The sequence below is a fragment of the Myotis myotis genome, unplaced genomic scaffold (assembly GCF_014108235.1).
Source record: "Myotis myotis isolate mMyoMyo1 unplaced genomic scaffold, mMyoMyo1.p scaffold_m19_p_2, whole genome shotgun sequence".
NCBI lineage: Eukaryota > Metazoa > Chordata > Mammalia > Chiroptera > Vespertilionidae > Myotis > Myotis myotis.
The window spans coordinates 151,555,091-151,569,975 of record NW_023416324.1 but is presented as its reverse complement, the minus strand read 5'-3'; the positions used below and the strand labels follow the sequence as shown (position 1 = coordinate 151,569,975).

At 41.7% G+C, this 14,885-nt stretch overlaps 1 protein-coding gene across 1 annotated transcript in view; it reads left to right on the top strand.

Annotated features, from left to right (window-relative positions):
- Window positions 1-14,648: 14,648 nt before the first annotated feature.
- Window positions 14,649-14,885, top strand: part of DRD3 (dopamine receptor D3) — a 42,625-nt gene continuing 42,388 nt past the window's right edge. The window contains exon 1 of the mRNA XM_036351051.1: window positions 14,649-14,754. Coding sequence (XP_036206944.1) covers window positions 14,675-14,754 — 80 coding nt within the window. The 5' untranslated portion in view covers window positions 14,649-14,674. The remainder of the gene's footprint in view (window positions 14,755-14,885) is intronic.

Here is a 14,885-nt window from a genome sequence, read left to right as displayed (position 1 = left end):
AAATGTTTGACCAATACAGCAGACTAATTTTTAAATTGATATTTTGTATGGCCCACGAATTATGTTATAAATATCAAAATGGCCCTTGGCAGAAAAAAGGTTCCCCACCCCTAGTTTAGAGGGTACCCAATAGTCCTTTACTAATTTTATTTCTCTTACCAAGATTAAAAATAACAATTAATACCCTGGGAGGAAAAAAAGAAGAGATTCAAATGATAGAGAATGGATTAAAATGTTATATCAATTCAATAAAAGAGAATTTGATTATTAAAGATGAAGACAATAATGTAAAATGTGTCCAAATATTATTCACAATTATTTTACACTAGAGGCCCAGTGCATGAAAATTCATGCACTGCAGGGGCAGGGGATCCCTCAGCCCGACCTGCCCCCTCTCACAGTCTGGGAGCCCTCCGGGGATGTCCTACTGATGGCCACAGTCTGGCCTCCCTCTGTGGGAGGCAACCAGGATGTTCAGGGGAAGGCGCCGCCCCCATCACCCTGCTGCTGCTGCCACTGCCGGCCACGGCGGCTGTGAGGCCTGAGCCCCGGGCCTCCCAGCCACAAGGGCACACAGCTGCCTGAGCCTCGGGCCTCGCAGCCACTGGGGCTTTGTCCAGATGAACGTTCAGATGGACATCTGGAAGATGTCCACCCTAATTAGCATATTACCCTTTTATTAGTATAGATGATAAACATACACTGAGACATTAAGATTTCAACTGTGTAAAAGTGCATGTGAGCAAAGACTAGAGTAAAGTTTGTAAAATGAAACTAATTCAAAAGGCAGGATTGTTGTTATTCTTTTTTTATCATTTTAATACTGTTATAATATTTTTATAGGATTTTAGAAGATTCTCTATAACATGAGGGTTCGTTTTAATGTCAGGGCCTGCTCTTTGCCACTTCCTACCTTTTTCCTTACCAGCAAAACCCTGTGTTTTGTTCAATTATCCAGACTTTTCCCTGGAGACTTCAGAATGTCCTTCTGTCAACAGCAATGTTCCCATTTCCTTGGTTCAAGTATGGACACATGATGTCAATTTAGCAAATAAAATATAAAGAGAACTTGCTAAGGAGCTACTTGGGTAATTTAATATTTTTAAAAGCAGGTTTTTTTCTCCACCTCCAGATGTTGCGGTGAGAATACAAAGACCTGGAGCTGCAGCAGCTATCTTCTGACTCAGAGGCAAGCCAGCCTATGCTGAGACTGGCAGAGCAGAAAGGTAGAAATGATCCCTAATGGATTAGTATGAAGTCACCTACCTCTGGACTTCTTAGGTGAGAAAAGCACCTCCTCATCATTTAATTCAGTTGAGAATGGCATTTTCTGCTGTTTGCAAAAGCCAAAACAGCAAATGTGGTTCTCCCCCTTGTATTTTGGAACCCACACTTGAATTATCTTTATGGAGAGGGCAGTACCCCTTCATATTTTCTTCTTCTTTCCTCTTCCTAAGGCATAGACAGCATGACTGCATTTCAATACTCAAGCGTCTGGTTTCAGGGGTGTGGCCAGGATGGGTATAAGCATCATTCATTTGCCTGAGCTACCAGTTTCGGTTCTACTGCATTCTCAGATATGACCACAACCTGATGACCATCCGCACTTGTATATGGCATCTTTAAAACAAGAGATTTGGAACCAGTTTGACAGAGAATTCATCTCTTAGGAGAAAGTAAGATAAAAGAGGAAACAGACATTTCTAGGAAGAAAGATATCATCCCAATAAATCTGAGTTTTTAACTCCCCCAGGAGTTCTAGTGGCACCAAATGACCTTGTTTGGATGCTTAAATTCATCCTTTCTCAAACCAGCTACTTTGTAATAGTCTGTCACTTTTCTGTGCTCAGTAAGTGACCATATTTGAGTCATGGCAGTGCAGTAGGATATCTGGACAATAATGAGAAGTTTACAATGAGGCTATAGAGGAAACAAAAGCTACCACTGAATGCAAGATTATTGTCATTAACATGCAAGTTCTGCAAGTCCTATCTGCCGGGAAGAACTGAACTCTTGAGGATTAGAAAAGTATAACCTGTAGAGAATGACCGCAGTTAAACTTTATATATAATGAGTATCTTGAAAAATCAGATATGACGTTAAAGGGGTTCCTTTGTGCTCTAGGGCAGGGATCAAACCATGACAAAGGCACTTACCCAAGAGAGGCATGTTGTGTGCACACTCAAACCCCAGCTTATGGCAACAATAATAACAGTCTATTTTTAATCTTAGAGAACATTTCCTCCCGGGAAATCCTAAACGTCTTTAAAACTATTTTACAAAATAAACGTACACATTTTCATATATACATAGGCATTTGAAACAAAAACACCGCCTATGTTGTCAGCTATGAAAAAATTAAAGTATCTCTACTATTCCTCTACCTTATTCCCCATAATGTCCTTGGCCCACTAGAGTAAAACAGTTGAAATATGCCTCTCTCAGTCTAGAATCTCCAGGCCCCTTTTGGACTCCTCACTTTCCCAGCCATTTCTGTTTCTAGCATAACACTTCTTTTCCATCTCCCTCATCTCCAACCCCACACATACAGCCTCCTGATTCCCAGGGGGCCAACAAAAGCAAATGGAAAACAAACAATAAATTCTTTGTCTAGTGTCTATAGCTGCATCTGCGTGACAGATTTGTTCCTTACACCAGTGTTTCTTACACTCTAATAACAACCCTGGGCATCTTGTTAAGATGCAGATTCTGAATTCAGTAAGTCTTGGGTAGGGCCCTAGAGTCTCCATTTCTAACAACGCCAAAAGTGAAGCTGGCATGACTTTGTCCTGGTCTATGGCCCATACGTTGAGTAACAAGATTTTATAAAATTTGTAAGATAAACAGCACCTGAGATTCAAACAAAACATACTAAATAATTAAAGGGCAATTGCTTTAAAATATGATCAAATTTGATAGAATTTGATATGTGCTCTTCTTAATACTAACTATGACAAGTTCTAGAAAAACTGAGCTTCTGTGTATCTATTATTACCACTACACAACAAAATTCTTGGTTTAAAACTATACATTTGTTTTTCTCATGAATCTAAAATTTGGGCAGAGCTTTCAAGAGATAGCTTGTCTCTGCTGTCCACGGCATCAATTGGAGACCGCTCAATTGGAGATTGGAGAAGCCACCTTCAAAATGACTTGCTGGTTTGTTTGTTTTTTAATTATTGAATTTATTAAGGTAAGTTTGGTTAATAAAATTATATAGGTTTCAAGTGTACAATTCTATTATATGTCATCTGTATATTGTATTATGTGTTCACCACCCTAAGTCGTTTCTTTCGGTCAGCATTTACCTTCCTCTACTTCCCCATCCCCCTTTTCCTCTTGCAATCATCATTCTGTTGTCTGTGTCCATGGGTTTGTTTGTTTTTTGCTTAATCTCTTCACTTTTTCACCCAGCTCCCCAATTCCCCTCTGACAGCTATCAGTCTGTTCTCTGCCTCTATAAGTCTGCTTCTATTTTGTTTGTTCATTAGATTCCACGTATAAGTGAAATCATATGGTATTTGTCTTTCTCTAACTGGCTAATTTTACTTAGCATAATAGTCTCCAGGTCCATCCATGCTGTCACAAAAGGTAAGATTTGCTTTTTTTATGACTAAGTAGTATTCCAATGTGTACATGTACCACAGCTTTTTATCCACTCATCTGCTGGTGAGCACTTGGGCTGCTTCCAAATCTTGGCTATTATAAATAACTCTGCAATAAACATAGGTGTGCATATATTCTTTGAATTAGTGTTTCAATTTCTTTGGATATATTCTCAAAAAGTGGAATCTCAGGGTCATAACGCATTTCCATTTTTAATTTTTTGAGGAAACACCATGCTGTTTTCCAAAGTGGCTGCACCAGTCTGCATTTGCATCAGCAGTGCACAAGGGTTTCCTTTTCTTCACATCTGTACCAACACTTGCTATAAGTTGATGTATTGATGATAGCCATTCTGATAGGTGTGAGATGATTATTACCTTGTAGTTTTAACTTACATTTCTCTAATGATTAATGATGTTGAGTATCTTTTCGTATGTCTATGATCTGTCTGTATGTCCTCTTTAGAGAAGTGTCTATTAGGGTCCTTTACCCATTTTTAAATTGGATTTTTTGTTTGTTTGTTTGGTGTAGAGTTATGTAAGTTCTGTATAAATTTTGAATATTAACTCCTTATCAGATGTATTATTGGTTAATATGTTCTCTCATACAGTGGGTTGCCTTTTCATTTTGTTCATGGTTTCCTTTGCTGTGAAAAAATATTTTAGTTTGATATAGTCCCGTTTGTTTATTTTTTCTTTTGTTTCCCTTGCCAGAGGAGATATATCAGAAAAAAATATTGCTATGAGAAATGTTTGAAATTTTACTGCCTATGTTTTCTTTTATGGTTTTGAGTCCTATATTTAAGTCTCAAATAAGTTCATTTTGAATTCATTCTTGTGCATGGTGTAAGAAGGTGGTCTAGTTTCAACTTTTTCATGTATCTGCCCAATTTTCCCAGCACAATTTACTGAATTGATTGATTACTCCACTGTATGATCTTGCTTCCTTTGTCAAATATTAATTGACCCTAAGTATGTTGGTTCTCTATTCTATTTCATTGATCTATAAGTCTGTTTTTATGCCAGTACCATGATGTTTTGATTACTATGGCCTTGTAGTATAGTTTGATATCAGGTAGCGTGATTCCTCCAACTTTGTTCTTTCTCAAGATTGCTGTTGCTATTTGGGGTCTTTGGTGGTTCCATATAGATTTTTGAAGTATTTGTTCTAATTCTGTGAAATATGCCATTGGTATCTCTTTATTTATTTACTTATCTTTATTGTTGAAAGTATTACAGATGTCCCCTATCTTAATAGGAATTGTGTTGAATCTATAGATTTCTTTTGGGTAGTATAGGCATTTTAATGATGTTAATTCTTTCTTAATAGGACATGCTTTCACTTATTTGTATCTCCTTCAATTTCTTTCTTCTTATAATTTTCTGAGTACAGGTCTTTTACATCCTTGGTTAAAAATATTCCTCGGTCTGTTTTTTAATGAAGTTGTAAATTGGATTGTTTCCTTAGTCTCCCATTCTTTTTCTAAAAATAATTTTTATTGTTGAAAGTAATACATATGTCCCCTTTTTCCCCCCACTGACTCCCTTCAGCTGCCCCCCCCCCAGCCCCCCGCGCTCCTCCCAGGACCTTAGCATCCCATTGTCTGTGTCCATAGGCCATGCATATATGCATACAAGGTCCTTGGTTGATTACCTCCTACCCACCCACCCTCCCCCGCCTTCCCTCCCAGATTCCACACTCTGTTCCATGCTTCCATGTCTCTGGATCCATTTCATTCATCAATTTATTTTGTTACTTAGATTCCACATATGAGTGAGATCATGTGATGCTTGTCTTTCTCTGACTGACTTATTTCACTTAGCATGATACTCTCTAGGTTCCTCCATTCTGATAGTTCATTATAGGTGTATAAAAATGCAACTAATTCCTACATATTTATTTTGTATCCTTCTTTTTTACTGAAGTCATTCATTAATTATAGTAGTTTTGGCGGAATCTTTAGGGTTCTCTATGTATAGTATCGTGTCATCTATAAATAGTCACAGTTTTACTTCTTCCTTTCTAATTCAGATGCCTTTTACTTCTTATTCTTGTCTGATTGCTGTGGCTAGGCCTTCCAGTTCCTTTCTTGTTCCTGATCTTAAGGAAAACACTTGTAGTTTTTGCCCATTGAATATGATGTTGACTGTGGGTTTGTCATATATGGCCTTTATTATGTTGAGGTATTTTCCCTCTATGACCACTTTACTGAGCGTTTTTATCGTAAATTAATGCTGGATTTTATCAAATGCTTTTTGTGCATATATTGATATGATCATGTCATTTTTTTTCTTTATTGTTGAAAGTATTGCAGATGTCTCCTTTTCCCCTCTGTGCCGTCCTCTACCCGATTGCCAGCTGAAAGAGCCTCTGGTAGTAAGTGAGTTACATGAATAGGTTCTCAGTAAGTCACAAGGTAGGGGCAATTGGTGTTCACAGATTCAAACTCAAAGCCAGTGCTGGGCCTGAGACCACTCAGCAAAAGTCTCAATTCACATGAAGGCCAGCCACCACTTGCCTGGGACCTGCGGACTTTTGTACTGCAGCAGGGTCTCAGGGACTCATCAGGGTGAGGCCAGCAGAGTTTATCAGAGTGAAACAGATTAAGATTTGTCCATGTGGAGGGAGGGCTCTGCACAGAAACGGTGGTGCTGGTCAGGCATGTGAGGGAAAAATAGCCCTCACCCCAGAGACACAAAACTCAGTCTCATCCTCCTGTCAGTCTCTGCCACTGCCTGAGTCTGCCCAGCACTTCTCCAGAGCCTTCCAATAAAGTCTGAACTAAGGGCCCAGGCTTTCCAAAGCCAGGTGACTCCTCCATAGGGAGTGAGCTTGGCAGGGCAGGGTCATAGGCAGTTGGAAGGTTGGGGCTAGTGCATTCCCCCAGGCTGATGCCAATGGAGTGGAATGTTCACCCCAGGAAAGATGGCATCTGCGGGCGGTGCAGGAGGTGGGCTCAGTACAGGGACCTTGTTAGCTGTCCCTCCAGCCCTCTCCTTTTATGGCTCCAGTCTGCTCCAAGACACTGTCTTTCTGCCAGAGCACTGGTGAGTGCACACAAATGAGATTTTGTGCAGTAGCCCTTTAAAAGGGCACCCGGTTTTCTACCAAACCCCACCCACACATCCACATCTCTCCTTGGCAGATGGAATCACCAATTTTCATAGCCAGATGTTACATGAGTGCCTCTTCCTGGCTCTGGTGCCTGGGAATCTGCTGCGGCCTCTGCTTCATCACTTTGTCTCCATGGCTGGTCGCCACCAGACCAGAAGCCTGCAGTCTGATGGTGACAGTGCTCCCTCCCCAGTGTTTACAGTGTGTGTGTCCCCATCGGGGGGGTGGGGCATCTCTGACATGTACTGTCATAGGCATTGCCTCTCCTTGGAAGTGCATGGGTTGTTCCTTTAGAAAACACCGAATTTCAAGAGTGTAATGCAGCACAGATGTTACACCTTCCTCTGGCCTTGGGTTGTGAGGAATGCTTTCCAACTTGTGGCGTGTCTTTCCAGATTTTTGCATTTTTCTTGTTTTTGTTTTGGGCAAAGGAAGAGCCAGCCATTGCCTGACTGACTTCTGGCCCTGGGGTCACACTTAGCATGGTGGTCTCTACCCTGAGATTATGCACATACATACTAAAAGGGCTTCTTTTTCTATATCTGCTCTCTAATCCACTTGGGATTTCCCTTTCAAATAACCAAAATGTGATTTCAGATAAAAACAAACAAAAATATATGAACAGGCCCTAGCCAGTTTGGCTCAGTGGATAGAGCGTCAGCCTGCGGACTGAAGGGTCCCAGGTTTGAGTCCGGTCAAGGGCACATGCCCAGGTTGCGGGCTTAATCCCATTGTGGGGTGTGCAGGAGGCAGCGGATCAGTGAGTCTCTCCCATCATTGATGTTTCTATCTCTCTCTCCCTCTCCCTTCCTCTCTGAAATCAACAAAAATTTTTTTTAAAAAAAGCAAAGCTTAAAAAATATATATGTGAACAGACACAAAAGGCACCTACTGTAAGATTCCATTTATAGGAAACATCCAGAGTAGGTAAAGGAACAGAGACAGAAAGCCAGGGAAGGAGGAGTGGAGAGTGAGTGCTTTTGGTGTAAGGTTTACTTTTGGCATGATGCAACATTCTGCAACTAGATAGTGGTGATGGTTGCACAGCATCATGAATGTAATTCATGCTCAGGAATGGAACAACTTATAATATAAATAATTTTTATTTTTAATTTAAAATAAATCATACCATAAAGAGCATAAAAAGAAAACATTAAAATTAACAAATAAAAAAAGGTTAAAGGAGGGGGGTGTGGAGACAAATTCTAGTGGGAGTGGGAGAGCAGGTTGAACAAATGACTCTAGAGCTGCTCTGAGGCATTTTTTAGAGCCAACTCCTTGTCTCTGGCAGGAGCCAGGGCAGGTTCCGGGCAGGGTTCTTCAGGCAGGGATGGTGAGGCCTCAGTTAAGTCAGGAGATGTTGCCCAGGCCGGCCCCAGCTCCAGAGCTGCAGCTGGAGTGGCTGCAAGAGGTGGCACAGCCACTGTGGGTGGACATTCCTCCATGTCAGGAGTGGCCTCCAGGTCTGCCCCTGCATCTGGCTAGCATCTGGCTCCTCAAGATGTATGACAGGTGTTGGAGAAGGAGCAGCTCTGCCTCCCTGGCTGGCCTTGGAGTTGCAAGAGGAGAAAAGATCCCCCACCTTTTTTTTGCCTTTCTTTCCATGTGCCCTCCTCACAAAGGCAGGACACAGCCAGAACCTTCCAGAGAGCCACAGCCCAGGAGCCACCACAGGATGTCCTCCTTGCTGGCAGGCGGGTAGTCTGAGGCCAGTCTTAGCTCTGTGTCCTTAGCAAGACACAGCCTCTGGGGCTCTTTCATATATGTCTGGAACCAACCCCTCCCCATAAGCTCACATGTACCTCCATCCCTCATTCCACTTCCATCTCCCCCACCCTCTTAGCATTGGGCTTTGCCTCCAGGGGTTCCAGGTCCTCTGGATCAGTGGATTGAACACAGCCACAAGCTCAAGGTTGGAGTCAGAAATAATGATCTGCCTGTGGAGCTTGGGAAGTTTAGGGGGAGGAGGCCTTCTCCAGCCATTCCTTGGCTTTGGTTCCCCAGAGTCCCGCCCCTATAGGTGGCCACACTCACTATGAGCCTGCTCTGGCCCTCAGTGGTGGGGCATACCTGCCCCTCACTGGTGGAAAGCTGCTCCCTGATGTCCCCAGTTGAGCTCTGCAATGACAGTGACCAACAGCCAGCCTGGAGGCCTCAAGCCATGCCCAGCCCTAGTTGCTGCTGCTTCTACCCATTGGACCTTCTGCTCTCTGAATTAGGCCTAATCCTGTGTCTACATAGACCTTCACACAGGGGAAATGAGGTTCACTTCCAGGCCTCAGGATAAACCTTGGGCAGACGGTGCTGCCAAGAATTTCTCAACAGAAATACTTCAGGCCAGAAGGGATTGGCATGAAATATTCGAAGTGATAAAAAGCAGGAACTTGCAATCAAGGCTACTCAGCAAGGCTATCCTTTAAAATGGAAGGAGAAATAAAGAGCTTACCAGATAAGAAAAAGGCTAAAGGAGTTCATTACTACCCAACCAGTCTTGAAGAAGGGGGAGGAGGAGGAGGACGAGAGGTAGGAAGGAAGGAAGGAAGGAAGGAAGGAAGGAAGGAAGGGAGGGAGGGAGGAGGGAGGAAGGGAGGGAGGAAGGAAGGAAGGAAGGAAGGAAGGAAGGAAGGAGGAGGAAGGAGGGAGGGAGGGAAGGGAGAATGGAGAGAAGGAGAAGGGGAGGAAGAGGAGAAGGGAGGAGGAAGAGGAGGAGGATGGGAAGGAGAAATAAATCAGAGGAACATAGTTATAAACAATAAAATGACAACAAATGCATACCTATCAATAAACACTTTAAAGGTAAATGGCTTAAATGTTCCAATTAAAAGACATAGAGTAGCTGGATAGTTAAGAAAATCAGACCCATATATATTCTGTCTGCAAAAGACCCACCTTAGAACAAGACACACATAGCCTGAAAGTATAGGGATGGGAAAAGGTGTTTCATGAAAAGAAATGAAAAATTTAAAAAAGCTGGGATAGCAATACTTATACCAGACAAAAAGATTTTAAAACAAAAGCTGTAATAAGAGACAGACAGGGACATTACATAATAATAAACAAGAAGATATAACCCTTATAAACATTCATGCACCCAACATAGGAGCACCTAAATATATAAAGCAAATCTTACTGGACATTGAGGAAGAGAATGACGGTAATACAGTCACAGTAGGGGATTTTAACACCCCACTGATATCAATGGGTAGATCTTTCAGACAGAAAGTCAACAAGGACACAGTGGTCTTAAAAGACACCCTAGACAGAACCTAGACACAGAACCTACACAGAACCTAGAGACAGAAGAACTTCGCTGGAGAGAACATGGCAAAAGATCCTGGACAGAAACTGGAGACAGAACCTAGAGACAGAACCTAGCGAGAGAACATGGCAAAAGATCCTGACAGAACTCCACTGAGACAGAACCTGGCTACAGAACCTGGATAGAACATGGCAAGAGAACCTGACTAGAACCTGGTGACTGAACCTGGCTGGAGAACCTGGACAGAACCTGGCTGGAGAACCTAGCAAGGGAACATGGCTACAGAACCTGGCTGGAGAACATGGAGAGCCTGGCTGGAGAAACTAGCAAGAGAACCTGGACACAGAACCTGGCTGGAGATCCTAACCAGAACTTCGCTGGAGATCCTGACCAGAACTTGGCTAGAGATCCTGGCTAGGCTGCTGATCAACTGAACGCTGTCTCTGTGTCATTCCTTCTTCGCCGACTCCGTCCACACCTTTGGGGACCCCTGGACCTGCTGGGGTTGGACCCCAGCACATCGTGGTAAAGGAGAAACTTGGAGAGCTTTTGTCAGAGACCTAGGTACCAACACCTGAACCTGCATCACGACCCATTAGCTTTCTGACTTAAGTAAGTTCCAATGTTTCTCCTGACTTTAGTTTCTAATTTGCAAGGATGTTGTGAGAAATAAATGTGATATCATATAAAAAAAAAAAAAAAAGCACCCTAGACCAGATGGATTTCATTGACATTTTCTCTCTCTTATAGTTACCAGTTGATGCTGGCTTTCAGCTAGAAGTTCAGCCAGAGCTTGTGCAGCCATCTTGATTTTTCTCCACGTGGGCCCACCCAGGGGCTGCTTAAGCTTCTTCATGGCACGATGAGTGAGTTCCAAGTGTAAGTGTCTCAAGATAAAGAAATGGAAGTCAATGCAGGGCATTTTAATGTTCCGGCCTCAGAAATTACATAACATCACTTCTGCCGTACTCTATTAGCTGAGGCAAAGTCCTACCAGGTTCAAGAGGAGAGATGTGAGACTGTACCTCTTGATGGTGAAGTGGCAAGGTTCTGGAAGAGCATGAGGATGGGAAATATAGTTGTGGTCATCTTTGGAAAATACGATCTGCCATACTCATGAAGCCAAAACCGTTTTTTAAACAAGCGATAAATTAAGATAAAACTTTTCTAATTCTACCCCCTAGTTTATATTTCAGGAAATATAGACTAGATCGGAAGAAATTGAGAAAAGTAGAAGAATATAAGATTATCTGATGGTGAGTAGATAATAGGTGAAAAATGAAGAAGGAAATGTTAAAAAGAAAGATGCAAGCACACAGAAAAGTAGATGTAAATGTGAAGACAAATATCATTTGTTTACTTCCTTCCCTACTCTTACTCTGCTACTAGTGAAAGAGTGGAGTGGGTACCAATGTGATTGGTTGGGAAGCTTCCTCTGTTATTTGTTGCCATTCTCTGGTAGAAGAGAGGCAAGAGTGGAGCCCAGTGCTGGATAATAATAAATGAATTTAGCTATTCTTTTCTTTCAATACATTTTTTTACAGCAGCAGAGTGAGTTTACACACAAAGCCTAGGGCTCTCTCAGACAGCTCTCATTTATGGCAAAATCATTGTGTCATTTGAGAGGAATGGGGGCAGGTGTTGGGAGGAAGCAACAATATTGCCTGGTCCACTTACTGCTTTTTTCAAATTACATTTACACTCTACAACTGAAGTTCTGATTCCAGTGAAAAATACACCGAGGGGCTCTTCTTTAGAGTAGATACAGGTATCCATGCAATTTAAGATCATCAATCTCAAACTACCAGTTTACAGTGAGAAATGCTGGTTTGGGGAAGATGTGGAACCAAAGGCCCTTCTGTTGTACAGGACCCTGCAAATTGGCTCCCCACACTTCCTCCTTTGGTCTCCACACTGTCCTGCTGAGTGGGAGCTCTGGGGAGCTTTAGAGTGGTGTGAGAACGTCATGTTACAGTTCATGTTTGATGCTAAAGGCAAGATTCCTGTGATGAAATCAAAGAATTGCTACCCTGGAGCAGCATTACAAAGGCCAGAAAGGAATGTTTTCACCAGAAGCTCCCACTAATTCCCTTTAAAACAAAACCACTGAGCATGCCTATGAATCAGACACCCAATACCTCTTAGCTGTACCTTTAAACCTTCCGCTTCAGGTTCAAAAATAATGCCTTCCCTGAAGAAGCCCTGTCGTCTAGGACATGAGAATGTTCCAGCCATGCCATTGATATGGGTTCCTGAAAGGAAGATAAGGAAAAGAATCTGTATTTTTCTTGATTTCTGCCCAAGCATGTCTGTTCTGCATCTCGGAGTTCTTCCCAGAAGGAAATCTCAACATCTTCAGTGGCAATCCTGAATAAGAGTTCCATTTACTTAAAAGAATGAAACTTCTTCAGTGTTGTACAAATAAAATATGCCAGTAAAAATTGTTGATCTTCACCTAAACTTCACCTGAAAGAAAGGACCACTTCACTCACCACTCACCTTCCGGTCTTAGGGCATGTTCAATATAGCTAACAATGCATTTATGTCTTATAAATAATGAGCAACCTTCAATATGGCACCTAAACTCTCTAGGCCTCTATTAGTTTGCTATGGCTGACAAAACAAAGTACCACAGATTGGGTGGGTTAAGCAACATAAATTAATTTTCTCACCGTTTTGGAGTCTAGAAGTTCAAGATCAACAGGTCAGCAGATTTGATTTCTCCTGAGACCTCTCTCCTTGGCTTGTAGATGGTTCCCTTCTTGCTATGTCCCCACAAGTGTCTCCCTGGTACCTTTTTCCTCCCTTAAGGACACCAGCCAGATTAGATGAGGGCAGACCATAATGTCTTCATTTTAACTTAATCACTTCTTTAAAGATCTTATCTCCAGATATAGTCACATTCTGAGGCTGAGGCTTCAATATATAATTGGTGTGGGGGGAGGGATATAATTCAATCCATAACAGCCCCTGTAAAATTGGGCATCCTGAAGATTTATGTAAGATGCAATCAAGAACATTAATTAGAAAATGCTTTATAAATTATGTCATCATACAAATATTGTATCATTGATATCATCACCTTTGTCACTATAATTATCTCTATGATATGTTGTCAGTCTCTTGGGAAGTATAAATTTTCCACCTTTTGAAGAATTATTGCATAGCAGTTAAGAGAACATGCTCTATTGTTGGCCGTGTGGCTTGGTTGGTTGGAGCATTGTCCCATGCACCAAAAGGTTGTGGGTTCAATCACAGTCAGGGCATGTACAGGAGACAACTAATTGATGTTTCTCTCTCTCTATCTCTAAAATCAATAAAAACATATCCTCTGGTGTGAATTTTTTAAAAAGAGAGAAAACATGCCCCAGAATTAAGATGTCTAGATTCAAATCTGGGCTAGCTGTGACCTTCAAAGTTTATTTTAACCTCTCTAAGCTCAGTTTTCCTATCTATAAACTAGTGGTGTAAAAACAGTACCTACCTTTGAGGGTTACTGAAACTATTAAAAGAGAGAATGCATTAAAATGACTAGCTAATAGCACATGCTCAATAAGTGATGGTTGTTAGTGGCAGCATTTAGAGCTCATTGTTGCTGCCTCTTTCTCAGCCAGCAGAGGTCCCCATCACAGTCACACTGAGACTGGCTTCCCCATGACAGTCTATACTGCAGCTGCCAAGCACATCCCCTGTCGTCAGAGAAAGCAGTGAAAGAATTAACACTCTGTCTGAAGGAAGAAGAAATCAAAACAAGAGAACAGGGAATAATTAAGGTTCCATGGTAAATGTTATGTGAACAGGTGACTGACCATGAGTTAAGACTGCCTAAGTTCTAGTGTTGCTTCAGAAACAGACTTTCATCAGTATCATCCTTAGTTGCATCTCACTTTAGCCAATTCCAAAGTTGAGTTAATAAACATTACTCACATATACCCCAGAAGAGCAGTAAGAATGAATTGCAAATATTTTTGTTAAGTTCTATGAAAAAAAAAAAGTGCTGCTAAATGAACATTTAACATTTCTCACAGTATTAAGCTTATTTCATCTCTAGCACATTATATTCCACGCCTCGGTTTTTCTTCCACTGTAATATATTTTCTTTAACCTCCTTTTCCCACACAGGCTTACACCTCCAAGTTCAATTATTCTGTCAGTTGTGTTTTAAATTGTACTGATTTCTGTTAACCACTTGTGGTATAAATTTGTTGATCTGTTCCTTCTGCTGAACCAATCATCTTCACACCCACCAAAAGCTGGAACGGCAATTAAACTAAAGAAGATGAAGACATTAAAGCATAGAAGGAAAGACAGTGGGAAAGTGGGATTAAGAACAGCCCTGAGGGGAAAACACACATGTGCTGAAAAGCATAGCACGGAGCGGATAGGAGCATAGAAGGAAGAGTAGAGCAAGGTAGAAAAAGGATCGCTCATCTACCTACTACCCCTCTTTCAGCACCAAGGACAGAGGCTCTGAGGGCTGCCCCAAGCAACACTCAGTTAGGGTCCCTCCCAAATCTTCCACAGAAAACGGATGCACTCAAAAGCAGCTATGACACATGCAGTAAGGTCTATTAGGGAAGCTGGAAAAGCAGCACGCAAGTGATGTCACCGTAGAGGCAAAAATGGGTGATTTTCTTTCTGTTCATGTCCACAGTCTCTGTGTCTTGGGAAAGGCAAAGTTTGCTTTGCTTGGGCATGTCTGCTGTCAGTAAATGGCTAAAGGAGCTAAGGTGCCTAAACTTCACAGTCGTCAGAAATCAAAAGAAATCTTCAGGGTAAGTAGTTTTTCTTTTTATTCCTACTTTAATACGCAGTGTTTTTCTGGAAGGTTACTTAATCAGTTTGGGGTTCTGTGGTTCTCTAAGAATATGCATTGAAACTCTGTACTCTCTCTTAAAAATCTAAA